The sequence below is a fragment of the Capra hircus genome, chromosome 18 (genome assembly GCF_001704415.2).
Source record: "Capra hircus breed San Clemente chromosome 18, ASM170441v1, whole genome shotgun sequence".
NCBI classification, from domain to species: domain Eukaryota; kingdom Metazoa; phylum Chordata; class Mammalia; order Artiodactyla; family Bovidae; genus Capra; species Capra hircus.
In genome coordinates, this window is record NC_030825.1 from 27768602 (window position 1) to 27787304 (window position 18703).

Consider the following 18703-nt stretch of genomic DNA (forward strand, 5'->3'; position numbering starts at 1 on the left):
TGCTGGAAGCATGATGGATTTTTTTCCCTGATGTGTACTATGAGAACTTGGTAGAACTTTAGGTAAAACCCACAAAGTCTCAAAGTATGCCTCCTTCTCCCCAAAGAACTGGGCTCCTTGGTGTTTTTCTCCCTCAGATTTGTCTGCACTGAATCTCCAAAAATTCATCAATTACAGTTTAGGTTCCCTTACTCTGGCACTGACTCCCACAGAGGTTTCTGCTTGTGGGTTTCTGCTCTGTATTTGTGTCTCTCTCTAATTTGAGGGGCAGGGGTGTGCCTTATAGTCTGACTTATCTTACACATTTTAGAAGAGTTGACTTTGGTTTGTTCAACTTTTACTTGTTAGGATGGAGTGGCCACTTCTAAGCTTCTTACATGCTGGACTCTAAAACACATCAATTAAATCTTTTCTTTTTTTCAATTTCACTTTTAATGGAAGAATCTCCAAATAGATGAATCATGTGCCTATTCCTCTCCCCTCCCACCCCACCTCTCAGGAAACATAAAGTGTTTGGAGGACAGGGTGTCTGCCTTCTTCCTTCTTCCTGGCTACATTATCTCTGGCCTTCCTCCATATCGACTGAAAAATTTTTCATTGTATCCCAGCAGTGAATTGCCAAATCTGGATTTGTAATATTGAATCTACACTTACCACATGTACCTGCATAATTAGATTACTTGACTGGTCTGATTCCCCCACTAGGTTGGAGGCCATGATTTAGAAGTGGCCCTGCCCCAGTAGAGGGACATCATTCAGAAATGCTAGGCAGCAGATCACTAGGAACCTGAGGGACTCAAGGGACTGGAGCCTCTGAAGCCATACTGCTGCTGCTAAGTCACTTCAGTTGTGTCCAACTCTGTGCGACCCCAGAGACAGCAGCCCACCAGGCTTCCCTGTCCCTGGGATTCTCCAGGCAAGAACACTGGAGCGGGTTGCCGTTTCCTTCTCCAATGCATGAAAGTGAAAAGTGAAAGTGAAGTCACTCAGTCGTGTCCGACCCTCAGCGACCCCATGGACTGCAGCCTTCCAGGCTCCTCCAACAGGCGCCTCTCTTCTACAGGCTGAAATTATACAAAGGTGACCTCTACTGACCAAAGAATGGAACTGTAGCTACACACCATGCGCCCCCTGCCCTGCTCTTCCTTTCCAGTATGAGGAAATGACCAACACGATCCCTGCTATCTACCAGGTACTTCACATATATTATACCACATGTCCTTGGATTTTTAATATTTTCATCTACAAGATGGGCACCATAACTCCTACTTCATAGTTGAGGAAAGTGGGGTTCCTAGAACTGAACTGATTTCCTGAGTTCCCAGTGTAAAGAGGTATTGCTCAGATCTAAGCCAGCTCTGTCTGAAGCCAAAGCCTTTGCTTTGTCTACCAGTCCCCTGATACTCAAAGTACAGTCCAAGGACCAGCCTGGGCAAAAATGGGAGCATTTACAATGCAGACTGAAGCCCCACACCAGATCTGCTGCTGCTGCTGCTGCTAAGTCACTTCAGTCATGTCTGACTCTGTGTGACCCCATAGACGGCAGCCCACCAGGCTCCCCCGTCCCTGGGATTCTCCAGGCAAGAACACTGGAGTGGGTTTCCATCTCCTTCTCTAATGCATGAAAGTGAAAAGTGAAAGGGAAGTCGCTCAGTCGTGTCTGACTCTTAGTGACCCCATGGACTGCAGCCTACCAGGCTCCTCCGTCCATGGGATTTTCCAGGCAAGAGTACTGGAGTGGGGTGCACACCAGATCTACTGAATCAGAATTTGTATCCTAAGGAGATAAAAATTTTGTAAGTACATTAAAGTTTGAGAAATAGCCTGGCTCCCAGGAAGTGTTAGGGGAAACCTGGCATGTGGCCTCCTGAGGAGAAACCGAGTTTTCACATTTCTTCCGTAAATGTGGATTTCCGGTCATAAAGCGCTTGTCATTTTTTCATGTACTTTCTTAACACTGGCTCTCCTTTATCCTGGGAGGTAAATAAGGTCAGTGATGATCAGTCCCACATTAGAGATCGGGAAACAGAAGCTCAGAGATGGGAAGTGACTTGCCCAGAGCCACGGGCTAGCTGACATCCCACCACTTGATGTGCTTTGGCTGGGAGGGTAAGCCAAGGGTTCCAGGATCTGATGTTGGTGCCAGCATGAGGGTTGGAAGTTCCTAAGCTTGCATTCTGGGGTCAGAAGTCACCAGGCTAAGAGCCCTTTGCTCACTTGTTCATTCATGCACGGCAAGAGGGCTGTCTGGCTCCAATATTACTTCCTGTGTGTCCCTGGGTAAACTACGTAACATCTCTTAGCTTTTACTTCTGCATAGAGTTGTCACGAAGACCAAATGTGAATGATGCAAGTGCTAGCACAAAGTAGGAAATCAGCAAGTCTTAGCTGATATTCATTCATTCATGCAACAACTATTGCACACTTGCTAAGTGTGTTCCAGGCACCGGCTAAGATAACTGATGGATAAGGGAGATGTGCCTGCCTCCATAGAATTTACAGTCTAATGGGGAAGGAAGACAGACACTGATTAAGTACTTACAAGTCTTGGCTACAATGGATGAATGGATGAATTTGGCTATTGGTTTGCCTATAGCATAGATGTAAGCTTTTCTTCCCTCTGTTTACTCAGAGAAAGTGAAACCACCCTCAAGCTTTTGGCCCACTAAGCAAGTGTGAAGCGTGGCCCAAAGCTGTCCCACCTGTGTAGTCTTTTTATTTGGCTGCATAGCATGTGAAATCTTAGTTCCCCGACCAGGGATTGAACCCATGCCTCCTGCGGTGGAAGCCTGGAGTCTTAGACACTGGACCACAGGGGAGCCCCCCACCTGTCTAGTCTTACATCATGTTTCCTCCTTGGAGAGAGTCCCCATCTCCACCAGGAGGGAGGGCCATCTTTGCAAAATACCTGAGCAGGGATAGAGTGTGAGAGGGATAGAGAGTGTGGGAGAAGGCGAGCTGGTTAGACTTTTAAGTCTAAAGGGGCATCCACTGACGACTGAAGCCATCCCAGAATGCTCTGCTCTCCTCTGAGACTCCCCCACACCCTGGCCATGCTCCACCAATGGCCACTTTCCAGTTCCTCAAACCACCAGGTTCCTCCCACCTTCGCAAATGCATTTCCCATGGCCTGCAAAGGTCTCCCCACCTCTTCACTTAGTTCATTCCTACACATCCTTCAGGGGCCAACTCATATGTCACTTCCCCCAGGAAACCTTCCTTGACTCTTCGGAGAAGCGCCAGACCCCCAGATGTAACATTGTTATTTTCCCCTTGGCACATATCACAACTTGTGTGTCCGTATTTGTGGTGACTTGCTAAGTGTCAGTCTTCCCCAGCAAAGAGAGAGCAGAGCTGGTGTTTTGCCAAGTATCTTCTTCCCAGCACTTGAGCACGGTGATGGCTCCTCAACTGGGACAATGGGGCCTGCTCTCAACACCAGCCTCTGAAAGGACAAACTGGGGATGCTCAGGAGTTTGAGGCTCACCCCAAAACTTGAGGTTGTGGAGGGGGGACATACAACACAGAGGCCAACGTGTGCCTGCACAGGATGGGTGCGAGCCAAGGCAGAGTCCCAAGTCAGCAGGGAAAGGTTGATGGGACGTGGAAGAAGGCAGAGGTGTCCAAAACCACTTGAGGTTTCCTGCTGGTAAGGGGAGCGCAGTGGGCCCACTCTCAACTCAAGGGTCATCGATGGTGAAGCCAAAAGGGGCTTGCCACATCCCAGCCCATACTGCCCACCCCAGTCTGTCTTCCTTCTGCCAGTGGCCCGGACTGTCCCCAGCGTAAGACACAGACCACGCAGCTCAGCAGCACAAGTCCCTTTTTATTAACCATTCTTCCTGGTCTGAATGTGCACAGGTAAAAAAGAAACAGTAAAATGCCCAGGCAGGGAGGGCAGGGGAAGGGGCTCCTGAGGTTATTAGGCCAGATTCCAGCTCCTTTCCCCCTTGCGGACCCCCACCCGTGACTGAAATGCAACATGAGGCGGCGGTGCAGCCCTGCTGATGTCCATCCTCCCAACCTTGTCCAGATGGGCGCTGGCGGGGCCTGGTGCTGTGTAGCAGGCTGAGAGAAGACGGCCATGTGGGCCTGGCCCTGGGGGAGCCTAGAGGGGATGTGAAGAGGGGCAAGTCACCTAGGCTGGGGCTGAGCAGAAGTCTATGTGGCTCCAGCCAGCCTCTGCTTGTATCTCACTGCCCTGAGAACGTGTCCCTCTCACCCCCACTCCTCCATTCAGAGGTTTTGGGCAGGAAGAGCCAGGGAAAATGCTGAGTGTTCCAGGCAGAGAAAGCCTGATTCGGCGCCTGGGGTTGGCCTGAGTAGCCAAAGTGTTCAAAATATGAAGGTGGAGAATATCCCTCCTTACCTCGCGTGGGGCACAACCTAGCTATGTCCTAATGTGATTAACAGGCCTCCGAGGCCAGGCTTGGTGGACATGTGGAGCTGAGGAAGCGGACAAGAGAGGGTTTCGTCCACCCCACTCCCATACTTAGGAGAGCAGGAGAGACTGAGCTCCATAGGAAAATGGGGTGGGGGTGAAGAGGTGATGGGGGAAAGGAGCAGACAAGATCCAGACTGGAAGGGAAACTTCTAGGCCAGCATGACTACACTCAAATGTTGTCCAGACAATAACATGTCAGCTGCCGTTCTTGTCTCGTCTCCGGGTACCAGGCTGGGGTTGACGTGGAGGGCAGGGAGAAGAGAAGCAGCCGTTGAAAGTGAAGATACCAGACACAGTCACCTTGATCCTCACGAGCCCAGCTCGCGTGGCATTCCCAGCCTGCTCCACCACCCACTCTTGCGCCTTTGTCCCATTTTTAACTTTTTTTCTGGTCGCACCTCGCGGCACGTAGGATCTTAGTTCCCTGACAGGGACTGCACCTGTGCCCCCGACACTGCAAACAGACTCTTAACTACTGGACCACCAGGGACGTCCCCACTCTTGTTGCTTTGAAAAGAAGGGCCCATCTGGAATCTAAGAGAGAAAGCAGACTCCCCACCGTGGGGTGAGTTCAGGGAGTACTCACAGCACCGTGGCACGGGGTGGCTCCTGGCCCCTGGCTCAGAGCTGGGCTGGCACCGTTTGTAAACATTAGACTTGGTGATGTCTGGGATGGAGGAGCAGAGGGATGCCTGGACCATCAGGTCTGGGTAAAGAGGCAGGGTGAGACCCCAGAAGCCTTGGGAAATGTCAATCAGCCATGGGCAAGGGGGCTCTCGGGCTCTCTGCGGGCCCAGGAGGCAGTGGCCAGGCATCCATCTACCTGCGTTGGTGCACTCATATGCTTTCAGGCTTCCTCTGGGACTTGCAAGAGGCAGCCGCTGGTGGCTGGGCTGCCGACACACGGGAGCAGGTGCTGAGTCCCGGGATGATGAGCAGAGCCTCTACTCGGGACAGCCTTCTCTGTGGAGGAGCGCACCCCTCGGTGCACACTGTTTCTCCAGAGGCAAGTCAGGTTGAGTTCTTTCTTTGGAGACCTGCTGACACTCTTTACCCACGGCGTCCAGGCATGGAAAAGTCGAGAGGTGAAGGAGGGGAGGAGGTTCCCCTGTGGCATGAGACTTCCTCCTACCATCCATGGCGCTGCCAGGATGGGGGAGCAGGAAGGGAGCTGAGTTTGAACTGTCCACGGGGGTGGGGCCTGATTTCACCCCAGAACTGTTCCTGGAAAAGGATGTTGCGGATGTCATCCCACCAGTGGAGGGGAATGATGCCGGGCCCAGGGTGGTCCTGAAGCTCTATGAGATGGGTTCCTGGGTCCAAGAACAAAGGCTAATAATTCTCTGGGAGGCAGTGATCTTATGCCAAAAGATCCACAAAAATGGCATTGGCTGTGGTCTGGCCAAAGATGAAGGCTCCCAGTGTGACCAAGAGGACTCCGTAACTGACCATCGCCCACCAGCTGTAGAGCAGAGGGTGAGAGAGGGCCTGGTCAGTCAACCACTCATGACCTTACTGACTTTCAGACTTTCATATATATGTAAATACATGTACTAAGTCACTCCAGTCATGTCTGAAGTCATGACTCTTTGTGACCCTATGGACTGTAGCCAACCATGCTCCTCTGTCCATGGGATTCTCCAGGCAAGAATATTGGAGTGGGCTGCCATACATCAGTTAATTACTGTAATTACTTACACCACTTCTCTTGTGGGCAGAGCACTTCCTACTTCTCAACAGCTTTCACACAAAGTTTTATGGGGCTGAGTGTATGACTGCTAGACCACGGGTAAGGAGACCAAGACCTAATGCGATTAGCTGACTGGTCACAGGACACCAAGGGCAGGACCAGAATTAGAATGTATGTCTCCTGATGGGAAAGATGGTCAGGAAAAAGCAAGTCACATGGAGTGATCCATTTTATTAAAAAATAAGTCAAAAGACATCTGCAAAGGTATGTATCAAAAACAGCTGCAGGGTTATAATTGGATTTTTTTTGGGGGGGCCTTACCACATGGCATATGGGATCTTAGTTCCCTGATCAGGGATCAAACCCATGCCCCCTGCACTGGAAGAACAGAGTCTTAACCACTGGACTGCCAGGGAAGTCCCCACAATAATTTTCTGTTGGTTTTTTTTTTAAAGCATGCAACCTGGTCATAACCTCTCTACCACTCAGGAACATGTACACATTAAAAACAATGCAGTTTTTTGCAAAATGTGGCCTGTACATACAATGAATATTACTCAGCCTTAAAAACAAACGACATTGTGACTCATGTTACAACAAACAGACCTTGAGGACATTATGCTAAGTGAAAGAAGCCAGGTACAAAAAAGACAAATATAATTCCAGTTATAGGAAGTACCCGGAAGAGTCAGATTCACACAGGAAATAGAACGCTGGTTGCCAGGGGCTGGGGTGAGGGGGAATAGGGAATGACTGTTTAATGGGTACAGAGTTTCAGTTTAGGATGATGAAAAAGTTCTGGAGATGGCTGGTGGTGACCGTTACACAAAAATATGAATGGAATTAATACTATGAACACTTTAAAAAGGTAAAAAATTTTAAAATGTAGTGTTTTGTTTTCAATAGACTAAGAAATATTGAAAAGGCCTCTATGTACCATGGTGGCAGGGATATAGGGAACAGGGCACTTTCTTTCACTGCTGCTGGGACTCTGACTGGTACTGCCTCTTGAGAGGGTAATGTGAACCCACGTGCCAAAGTGAAAATGGCATGCCTAGTGATAAAGCAACTTCCTTCTAAGAATCGATGACACTAAGATCCTTGAACAGGTGTGCCAAGGTGTATGTGCAGAAGTGTGTTCACATTCAGGACACATTCAAACAACAGATTCTACAGCCACTGAAAAAGGAAGCAGTAGATTTTGTGTGGACAGAGAGTGATCTCCAAGATACATGGTTAAGTGAAAAAAAAAGGGGTAGAAAAGTGTGTCTGGCTTGGAACAATTTTTGAAAAAAACCTAGCCAGACACAAAAACCCATGTGTCTGTGTATACACACGCATCACTTTGTGTACACAGACATCTGTGCACACACAGCAACAGTCTACAGGGCACAGGCCACGCTCATGACATGAGCTCTCTCAGGAGAAGGGAGAAGGTGGTGGGGAAGGACGGACTTCCACGTTTTCCTCTAAAGTCCTTCAGAAGTGCTTGAACTGTTACAACTAACACGTCACTCATTTTAAAGGAAGTATTTTAAGGAACTTCCCTGGTGGTCCAGTGGCTAAGCCTCCATGCTCCCAAAGCAGGGGGCCTGGGTTCAATCCCTGGTCAGGGAACTAGATCTCACATGCTGCAACCAAGATGCAGCACAGCCAAATAAATAGATATTTTTTAAAATAGTATTTTAAAAACTCCTGTTTTCAAAGTACACAGGTCTCCTGATTCCGACCAGTTTAAGGGTACCTCCGCATCCAGCACCTCCCCAAGAGGCCCACAGGCTGGGCCCTGCTTTACCTGGCTGGCTTGACTTCCTCCATCTCAGAGAGTTTGGCCTGAATGAGGCACAGCCCTGGAAGAGAAGAGGTGGCCCTGAGAGCGTGGCTGGGCTCCCCCCGTCACAGGCCAGCCTCCACCTTTGCCAGGAGACACGGGAGGTGGATGGAGAAAGGCCTGTGTTTCCTCCTCCACATTTTCCATCTCTGCCTCCAATCTGACCCGGCTGGAAGCCTGGCAACTGGTCTCCCAGGAAAGGTCCTTGGGTGGCACACAAGACCTTGAGCTAACGGGGCAGCAATGGGAGGCGACTCTGTGGTGCCCTCACTGCAGGGCTTTCCCAATGCACTTCTGAGCAAGTGTGGCCCCCTTGCTCCAGGCAAAGTGGCAAGGGCTTTCCAGCTGGCCTCTTGGGTAGAAATAAGCTGGGTATAGGCAGAACTCGTGACTGGGCAGACAGGAGTTTCCCAGGGATCTGGCGGCAGACTGTCTGAAACTCAAGTCTCCCAACCTCCATGGCAGGGTGCCACTGCCAGACTCTACCAGCCAGATCCCTGACAGTCACGGAGGAACAGGTTCTTGAAATAAGAGTTAAGACTATATAGACCGTGGATCTGGACAGACTTCGGTTTGAAAAGATTCTGTTCCTCTTTAGTTGAGTTTGTTAACCTCTAGGGAAGTTTGTTATCCTCTCTGAACCTCACACCTCCTCATGGGAAAAATGGAGATGACAATTACACCTTCTCTGCAGGAGGTGATGCTTAAACAGGGGTTCCCAAAAAGCCTGAAGGTGATTGATAAATGCTGGTGATTATCCTCCCCCACAGGTGAGCAAGAGAGGAGCTGAGGCCAGGAGGGTCTGCGAGTGAGAGCTGGGGGTCACTGGGGGTCCACACCTGGGAAGACAAAGATGAAGCAGGCGGCCAGGCCTCCAATGACTGAGATGACCTTGCCGATGTCAGGGATGAAGAGAGCCAGCAGCAAGGTGAGCAGGAACCAGACCAGCGTCTGCAGCACTCGCCGCCGCCGCTCCCGGCCCACGTCCTCCTCCAGCGGCATGCCCTGGTAGCGCAGCCATAGGCCTTCGATCACCGCCCTGCCCACACAGAGAGGGGCTCAGAGGTGCACCTGCTGGCAGCGGCCCCCTCAACTCCAGCTATGGAGCCAGACCCCCAACTGGATGGACTGTAGGGGAGGCAATCTCTGGGCCTCAGTCTCCTCTACTGTGAAATGGGTCTAGTGGCATTCTTCTCAGGGTTGCCATGGGGACCGGATGGGATGGTGAATGTGAAAGACTGAGTGCCTTGCCTGGTCCAGAGTTTGCACGCCCCATGGGGACTGATTCCACTAGACTCCTGGAAAGGGAGGGTCTGGGGTATCCAGAAGACAGGGTGTTCAGGAAGGGACCTGATTAGAGGTTTTCAGAGCACTCACAGATTGTTCTGGTGACTCCGGGGCAAAGGTGGCCCCCCAAGACCCGGCTGGGGGTGCTTGCAGGGCCATCCTAGGCACTGACTGTTTCCTGTGCCTTCAGTGTCTCCCTCTATAGAATGGATGTTACACAAGGCCCAAGGCCAGGTTCAAAGGGCAGCCAAGGGCCCTGGCGAGAAGCACCACCTTCAAGGGGTGGGGCAGGGGGCTCACCGTCCGCAGAAGTGCAGGATGGGGTAGGAGGTGAGCACACTCAGGATGATGAAGGCACGGGCCACAGCCACAGCCACGTCTTCTGATGGGTAGGACAGGAGCACGTCAGGGTCCACGGCGGCTCCAAAGGTCAGGAAGCCGCAGATACCTGAGGGCGGGGACGAGAGGGCTGGGTCAGAGCGACCCTGGGAGGGTTAGGGAGATGGACCGTCCCTTGCTCAGCCCAGCAGCAGATGGGGAGGTGAGAGAGCAGCCCTGGAGGCTAAGACTGAGGCGTAGAAGGGTGTCGGGGCTGGACTCAGAAGGCCCCTTCCCTGACTTCTCACATTCCCATCCCTGTACTGTTACCTCTTTGATCTTGAACTCCCCCAGCAGTTCCTGTCTCAGAGCTTCTGCATTAACTTCTGTCTGCCCATCTCCTTATCATTCAGGTCTCAGCTCAGAGGTCCCTCCTCATCCAGTGACCCCCGACGCCAGGCACTCTCTCAACATCACGTTGTTCTCTTTCCTTCAGTGTTCCTCAGAGGCTTTTTTTTTTTCCACTTGTTTATCATCTGTCTCCCTCAACTAGTAAAAACATGAACTCCAGGAGAACAGGGGCTCTGCCTATTTGCCTCCCTTGTTCTTGGCTCTGTATTCCTAGCTGTGTCTGCAGAGACTAGTACAGAGCTGGTCCTGAGACCCATCTGTGGGAGCAATCACCGGCCCATTCTGCTTGGTCTCCCAGTCCTGCACCCTCATCCATACCGTTCTCCACACAACACGCAGCGCCAACCCTTCTCCGAGCCACACCCCTGCTGAAAACGCTTCATCTCTGGCTCCCGCCGGTGCTCAACGATCTGGCTGTGCCCACCACCCACCCCCACAGCTTGCTCCACAGACCTTCTGTCCCGGCCTCAGGGACTCGGCATTTTCTCGTTCCTCTGTCTAGAATTCTTTTCCCCCGGGCTCTTCAGATTCTAGCTCCTTTTCATGGTTTGGGCTTCCCCAGATGCCACCTTCTCTGAGGGGAGCTGTCTGTGATCGCCCCCTAAAGCCAGCCCCACCCACATCCTCCCTGGTCCGCTGTTGCTGTGGCGCGCATCTGGGATCTCCTTTCTGATTGCTGGTTTATTGCTATAAGACTGTCTCTCCGAATAGACTGTCAATTCCATGCAAGCAGGACCAGACCTCTGTCTGTCTATGGCATCCCCTCCACGCTGAGAAAGCTCCTGGGACTGACTGACTAGGTACCCACTGAGAGCTGCTGAATGAATGCAGGCACACACCTTTCATTTGGGCAGGAGGAGGCCCAAGGCACCCCAAGTTCAAGCCAATGCCAACAGAAGTATTTGATGTGCTGGGAATGCAGGGTTAAGCCCAGGAAATCCTGGGCTAGAGGACTTAGGGACGAAGACGGAGAGTGGGAGCCCTCTAAGCCTGGCCCTCAGAGGGGAGCGCTTACCCGTGCCCATGTAGACAGCGAGGGCGATGACCATGGCAGCCGTCACCACGCCGCCCCAGGTCTTCACCTCGGGCCGCCGCATGCTGTTGAAGACGGGTACGCTGCTCACGTGACACTGTCAGGGTGAAGGGCAGGGTCAGGGTGGGCAAGTGACCTCATCCCAAGGACAAAGGGCAAAGTCCTGGGACTCCCACTCAGCTCCCCCTTCCAGGACCACCCCCACCACCACCCTGCCCCTGTCCCACCGATAATGTGGACTTCCTCCCAGGATGGGGAGTGAGCTAAGGGAACAAAAGGGACCTTGCAACTGGCACCTGAAATCCGAAGCAGATGGTGGGCATGGCATTGAACACGGCTATCCAGGAGGCTGGCCTGCGGACAGACACACAACATGCTGCTGCCTGTGAAGCCCTCGGAGTCCCCAACTGCCCCATGCCTTTACTTTTCAGTCAGCCCCCCACAGCCCCCAGCAGCCAGCTACACACATCCCGCCCACACAAGTGTGGAGTCAGGAAAGGACACACTTCACAGGCCAGTAAACTGAGGCTCTGGAAGGCCATCCTGGGACTCAAATCCAGAAGTTTTGGTTCTTGCACTTGGCCTTCTGCTTCTGTGGTTTGTTTCTTTCAATAAAAAGGAAACCAAACTTCCTCTCAGTGGTAAAAAATACACCTTGCCTGCCAATGCAGGAGACATGGGTTTGATCCCTGGTCCAGGAAGAGCCCATATTTCAAGAAGCAACTAAGCCTAGGAGCCACAACTGCTGAGCCCACGTGCTGCAACTACTGAAGCCCGAGCCCGTGCTCCACGAGAGAACAAGAGACACCAATGTAAAAGCAGCCCGTGTCCCGCAACTAGTGAGTAGTCCCTACTTGCCACAACTAGAGAAAAGCTCTAGAAGCAACGAAGACCCAGCATGACCAAATATAAATTAATTTTAAAAAGTTTTAAAGCTTTAGAAAAAAACTTTTTTTTAAAAAAATGAGAAAATTGATTTATTTTCACAAAGAAGATACAGGTAAGCACATGTTGAAAAAATGTGCAGTTCCACCTTGGCAGGGCCTATAACCTAAGGCCTAGTCTCACACTGGTTCATCTGTTGGACATCATTGGCAAACTGGCCCTCATCTCTGGTTCTTACCCTTCTCTCCAGTAAAAAGAGATCAGGACCTCTTGTCTCCTTCCTACAATGACCAATGAGTCAAACCCCTGATGAGCCTTGGGATTTTTTTTTTTTTTTAATGTATTTATTTGGCTGTGCCAGGTCTTAGTCATTGCACGTGGTATTTAGTTCCCTGACCAGGGGCCCCTGCATTGGGGGCATGGAGTCTCAGCCACAGGGAAGTCTCCTGTGTGGCTTTTTGAGGCCTGACCCAATACCTCCTGGGGCCCAAGTGCAGCTTCTACCCTGTGTGCCTCCTGAGGGCCCTCACTAACCTGTTCAGGATGTCTGCTGGGGTCATCTCTTTATCAGGCCAGATGTATTTGATGATAATGATGGCAGTGACGTACCAGGTGCCCACAACGCTCAGGAAGCTGCCAGGAAGGATGAATTAAGCCTCCTCCTCCCTAGTCCCAGCTGCCTCTTCTTCGATTCTATCCCCAGGGACATCCACCCTTCACCTTCGTGACCAAAAGTGTCTAAGGAACCAACTGGGAGATCATTCCAAACAAAGACTTAAGAAATGCATGAGAGATAAATTTCAGAGAAACAAGCCACAGTTAGGAAGCCAAAAGGGGACCAGACTGACGTGTGGCCACTGGGAAATGAGGTGGTTCAGCTCCATAGCTCAGAGACTGCAGCAGGGGGCGCTGGGCTTCAAAGCACATCTGCTACTTCAATCAGAGCGGCCCAGGTATGGCCAGAGCTGCAAGCAGGGCCTTTGAGAAGCAGGAAAGGCTGGAGGTAGAAGGCTCCAAGGAACTAATACCAGAAAGTCAACATTAAAGGGAACCTTGGGGACATTGAGTGTGACCCCTTCGATTAAGGATCACAGGAAACAGGTTAGAATCCCTGTTTTTCAGACTCTGAGCCAAGAAGGTAGTACCTTCCCTTCACACTGAGCTGCATGGAAAATGCTGCGAAGCTAACAATCCCAAATGATCAAAAAATCCCATGCTTTGTGAGAAAGACAAGGCCCAGGCCAGGAGAGGCCTTCACATTCAGGATTACTATCCGTTCCTTCTTGGACAAGGACATTTGGAACCAACGCTCCCACTGATGCAAAGAGCCACTGGCTCCCTAGCTGCTGACACAAAAGGATGACACAAAAGGAAGGTCTTCTGCTAGAACCTCTGCAAGCCCTGGTCTGCCCCTGCCTCGTCCCTTTTTTCTGCCCCTGGAGGCAAAGTGGCAGGGAGGAGAGGGGTTCCCCTGCTGCCCTTGGGTCTCTGACTGCCTGTGACCAGAACTGCTGTCCAGCACAGGCTGGGGTGGGGTCTCCAAACCTGGCATATTTCTGGAAGCCGATCTCCCTGGGGATGGAAAGGGGCAGGATGAAGAGGAAGGCAGTGAGGCTGATGGTGAACTTGCGGTCTGTGTACCAGGGGCTGCCGCCAGGCCCCTCAGGCTCCTTTGCCATCACAGCTATAACTGCAGAGGGAGGAAGGAGGGAAGGTGATGCCAGGCTACTGCAGGGTATGGTCCTCCACCTCTGCCGGGATCTCCAACTGTCTCATGGGCCCAGCAGCCAGCAGGGAGGATTCCCAGATGAATGCCAGGGCTGGGCCTTGGGTGGGTATTCCATGCTCTTCCCCTCCCGCCGCAAGATCCCCAGGGCCAAGGGGGAGGGATGAGGTAGATACTGAGGGGGGACCTCACTTTTGTCCTGCTGGTCCCCGATGATGATGAGGAAGGCGATGCAGGTCCCGAAGGTGTAGGTGGCAATGGCGACCTCACACAGTACGCCTGTCAGCTTGCCACACACAGCCCACACCACCTCCTGGTAGGTCCTCTCATTGCTGGCCTGGGAGCAGTAGGCCAGGATGACGAGGCCACTGATGATGAAAACCAGCATGGCCTGCAGGCAGGGTGGAGCAAGAGTGTGTGGGAAAGGCCTGGCAGCAAAGAGTAGCCTGGTTTTGCTCAGCGTTTACTGGCCTGGTGCCCAAAGCCCATTTGTCAAACGAGCCTTATCCTGCAGGGCAATTTTAATAGATTACCGGAATCGACATTTTCCTTAAAGACAAAAAGTTTTGAGGAAAATTTCAAACATCGCTCAGATCTCAAATTCAAAAATCATCAATTCAGGGACTTCCCTGGTGGGGCAGTGGTTAGGACTCCATGATGCCAATGCAGGGAGGACAGGTTCAATCCCTGGTGGGCAACTAATATCCCACATGCTGTGTGGAGTGGCCAAAATATTAAAAATAAAAAAACCATCAATTCAAGACCAGTCTTGTTTCATCTCTTCTCTCTCCCACTCTGGATTACGTTGAAGAAAATACAAACTATCATATCATCAGTAAACATTTCAACATGCAGTTCTAAAAGGTGTGGGCCCGCTTTTTAAACATAACCACATAACTATTAAACATGCAATTGATGTCTAAAATTCCCTAATTGCTAGGAAGACTTTTGAAACCTCATCTGGCCTCAAAGGAAAGAATGCTACAGTAGTTTAATAACGTCAGCCATGTGTGGCAGAGGGGAGAGTGATTAGCACGTGTCACTGACCACTCCTGATCCAGAGCCTCCCTTTTGAGGCCAGGAGCCCAGACCCACCACTCTGCATTTCTGCCTGCCAGGCCCCCCTCACTCACCATCTGCAATGTGATGCCGGCTGCCACGCCTCCGGCAGTGCTGAAGGCTGCCGGAAAGTTGAGTAGCCCCGCACCCAGGCAGGCATTGACGACGATGAAGATGGCTCCAAGTGTTGAAGTGGTGCCTCCGCCCGCACCCCCAGGAGGGGCCTCCCCCTCACTCTTGGGGGCTATGTCCACAGAGGGACTCTGCAGCAGACGGGCACGCTCCCCAGAGTCCGTGCTTAAGCCCCATTCGCCAAGGTCTCTGTTGATGCTGACCTGGGCCATGGCCCGGGGAATCCTGTTCCCGCAGGGTCTGTGCGTTCTGTCTCACGGCCTCATCTGCTGGGGAACTGAGGGAACACACGTTCTGCTGGAAGGGTGGCTCCAGCCTGTGTGGCGCTGTTATCCTAGGAGGCCTGTGGGTTCTGGCTCTCCTAAACCTAGATGGGAAAGGCAGGTATACTGTTATCCCAAGGTAACAACTTTCCCCAAGATCAGATGGCTGAGATCCAAACCCAGGTATGCCAGTGTGTGGATCACTGCACTGGGTGCCCCAGGGTAATGGCAGACACAGAAAGATGTCAGACGTGACTCCTGCTTCAGGCTCACGCACTGATCAGGTAAGACACAAACTCATAAGAGAGGGGTACCGACATGTCAGCACTAGAGGCCGCGCATCAAGCAGGAGTGTCATGCACATATCTTATCTCACTCATGCCTTAGATTACAGTGGTCACAAGGCTCACAGAGATCAAATCACTCATTCAGGATCACACAGTAGCAAGCTGCAGAGCAAGATTTAGATCCAAATCTGTCTGGCTTCCCAACTGGTTTCTATACCGCAGGGTCTGAAGAACAATCCTCACCTAGAACTGTGGGTATTTCAGTTTCTTACAGCCCAGCATACCTCCCTCCGGCCAAGAGTCTAAATGCTGTGGAGCTTTCAAAGCCCTTCAAAATTTCAGTGAGGATTTAAATTCTCTTATCCCACATGACTGACCTCACCACTGCCCATCACAGACGCATTCCGTCTCATGCCCCCAGCACACTGGGGGGTTTAAAATGTCTACTGAAGCCTCTTGGGTGGTCTGATTCTTGCCATGGCTCCTCCTGTGATGGCTGAACAAAGTTGGGAGCTGTAAACTTATCAGAGGGAAAAGGGGGCGTTTGGGTGCTCTCCGCATGTCACCAAGCATGCAAAAGGGACAAAGCTCTGGGGAAAATGTCTCCCTGCTGGCTCCAAATCCAGAAAGATCAGTCAGATGCCATAGGGCTTCCTCTTATGCAACTTGCCACCCAGCCAGCAACTCAGCAAAAAATCAAAGTAGTGAATGAGTACTGGAGGCACTTTTGATCTGAGGCTTCCAGTGTAGCTCCAGAGAGAACCATGTAAAGCAGGTGCTCCCCACGCTGTGAGACCCCGTCTTCCATCCTGCTCACCTCTCAGACACAAGAGGTCTCTGCACTGGTCCGGAATCTCTTAGCCTCCCCTCCCTCAAATTACTCTGCTCTATGTTCCCCAGCTTACCTGCTCTTTCCGCCCTTCTGGCTTTGGTGGACAGAGAGCTATTCCTTATGGTGTCTTCTCCCCCAAACTCTGAGATCTGATTCTCCTCACTTTCCTGTTTGCCTTCAATTTTTTCTTTCTCAAACTTCACCAGTGCTGGTGAACAGAGTGAAGGGAAGTAAGACTCTCTGACTCTCAACTCAGAGTGAAGCACCAGCTCAGTTAGGGAAAGACCCACGGAGGGAGAGAGGCTAGTGTCCCAGAGGCTCGTTGGCAGAGTCAGAACTAGCAGCTTAATGCCCACGCGCTCAGGCCAGAGCTGTAACCATTGCAGTAGGCCCCTGAGAGCCCAACGAGAGTAAGTACCCAGGCCAGCCTGGGGCCGAATCCCAGAAATACGAGGGGTGGGCTGCATTGGAAAGTGGGCCACGGCCCACCCAGGACAGAGAGTGGGCTGCTGTGTGGTAAACTGGGGAGGGGGTTCCGGGGCACGACAGGTAACCAGGTAGGGACAGGCCGGGATAAGGCGCGGCAAGGGCCGGCCGACCCTGAGCTGGCGTGGGACAGAGGATGCCAGGCTGCAGAGCCCTGCAGCGAATGAGTAGGGTTCTGCCGCGGTGGGGCCCTTGGGGACTCAGATTCCACCCTCCACCAGTGTGTACCTCCTTCCACCTACCTGCGGTCTTTCTAGCCCCGGCCGGCAGTGGAGACACGTGAGTAGCGATCACATGACCGCCGGGCCCGGGGCAGACCGTGGGGCACGCTGGGAGTTGTAGTTTTCTGCGGGCGCCAGTGTTAGACTGTTGTTCAGTCGCCCAGCCGTGTCCGACTCTTTCCCACCCCCGTGAACTTCAGCATGCCAGGCCTCCCTGTCCCTCACTAACTCCCGGAGTTTGCCCAAGTGCATGTTCATTGCATCGGTGAGGCCGTCTAGCCATCTCATCCTCTGACGCCCTCTTTTCCTTCTGCCCTCGATCTTTCCCAGCATCAGGAACTTTTCCAATGTGTCTACCAGCTCCCTAATCCTCATCCCAAAGCTTTCCCCTCGGTCTTTCCCAGAATCAGGGACTTTCCCAATGAGTTTGCCAGCTCTCTAATCCTCATCCTGAAAGCACTGCCCCAAACTAGTCCTGGCACCCTGCCCGCCCGTATTTATCCGGTTACTTTTGGTTCTGGGTCCCTTGGCCAAACCACACACTTCTGCTTCCTTTTAGGAAGAGCTTTGGGCTGTTTGGTATCTTTGCCAGTCCCGGTGCCCCGTGGGCCCTGGCTGTTTGGCTTCACTGCCCTTCTTTGTTTCCCTTCTTGCCTTCACACCCACAGACAGGGACTCTGGACTTTTTAACTCAGGATAGAGAGGGGTCATCTGTACCTCCTTGAGGTGTAGCTGGCCTGAGGGTTGTTCATATTAATAGTTATAACCCCAGAGCCTGGATTCTACAACTGAGAATCTGAGGCATTGGTGTCACTCAAATAAATAAATATTTGTTGAATGAATGAATCAGTGTCCAGAGCCCTGGCTTCCGTTTCTGGCTGTGCGCCACTTGAAAGTTGTCACATAACCTTTGGCATTCCAACGGCCTCATCTATATTACCTCTACTCCACGCACCAAAGGTCCTTGCTGGTGAGATTCTGTGTAGTTTTCCTGGTTTCCCTCAGTGGTGACATTTTGCACAATTACAGCACCATATCACAACCAGGATACTGACACTGACTTGATCCACTGATCATATTCTATTTCCTCAGTCACATTTATAGTCATTTTTGGTGTATATTTAGTTCAGTACAACTTCATCATGTGTGTAGTTCACAAATCTACATACACCACATTCAAGATTCTGAATATTTCATTCATCACAGGGATCCCTCCTGTTGCCCTTTTGTTAACATAACCACACTCACTTCCCTCCAGCAAGGCCATCCCCTTTTGTAACTCCTCTCAATCACTCATCCATGGCAGTTAACTCCACTTCTAAAAGGTTTTCATTTCAAAAAATGTTCTATAAATAGGATCATAAAGTCTGTAAATTTTTAGGATTGGCTATTTTTATCCAGCATAATTGCTGGAAGACTCATGCAAGGAGTGTATGTTTTGTTACTGAGTAACAATATTTCATGGTCTGTGCAGTTTGTGCAACCAATCACCTTTGAAGGATATCTGAGCTGTTTCAGGTTTTTTAAAACATAAATGATTTTGTTGTGATTTATGAATTTTACCACAGAATTCATACTTTCGGTGCCCAGTACAGTGGTTTTTAGTGTATTCAGAGTTTTGCTCATTACCACTACCTAATATCAGAACATTGTTATCACTCACCCCAAAACCCTGCAACCATTAGCGGTCATTCTCCATTTCTCCCTCTCCCAAGCCCCTGGCAACCACTAATCTACTTTGTGCTCTGTATGAACTGTTTTCAAGATTCATTCAGATTGAAGCATATCTTAGTACTTT

At 51.3% G+C, this 18703-nt stretch overlaps 1 protein-coding gene across 6 annotated transcripts; it reads right to left on the reverse strand.

The window, feature by feature from the left end:
• Positions 3807-16967, reverse strand: SLC38A7 (solute carrier family 38 member 7). 6 transcript variants are annotated; one of them, XR_001919461.1, is made up of 13 exons: positions 16927-16964; positions 16272-16406; positions 14759-15183; positions 13818-14016; positions 13445-13589; positions 12434-12532; positions 11311-11368; positions 10997-11111; positions 9553-9700; positions 8805-9004; positions 7930-7984; positions 5031-5906; positions 3807-4108 (listed from the first exon to the last, which is right to left on the reverse strand). XR_001919461.1 is itself a non-coding variant. In XM_018062076.1 (13 exons), exons 4-13 carry the CDS (start codon positions 15026-15028, stop codon positions 5804-5806), a joined length of 1392 nt encoding a protein of 463 aa, XP_017917565.1. In that variant the 5' UTR covers positions 15029-15183; positions 15744-15862; positions 16272-16406; positions 16927-16964; the 3' UTR covers positions 3807-5803. The 6 variants fall into 6 exon arrangements, 5 of the variants coding, with proteins under 5 accessions (XP_017917565.1, XP_017917567.1, XP_017917564.1 ...); XM_018062076.1 differs by adding an exon at positions 15744-15862 and having other exon boundaries at positions 3807-5906; XM_018062078.1 differs by having other exon boundaries at positions 3807-5906; positions 14759-15085.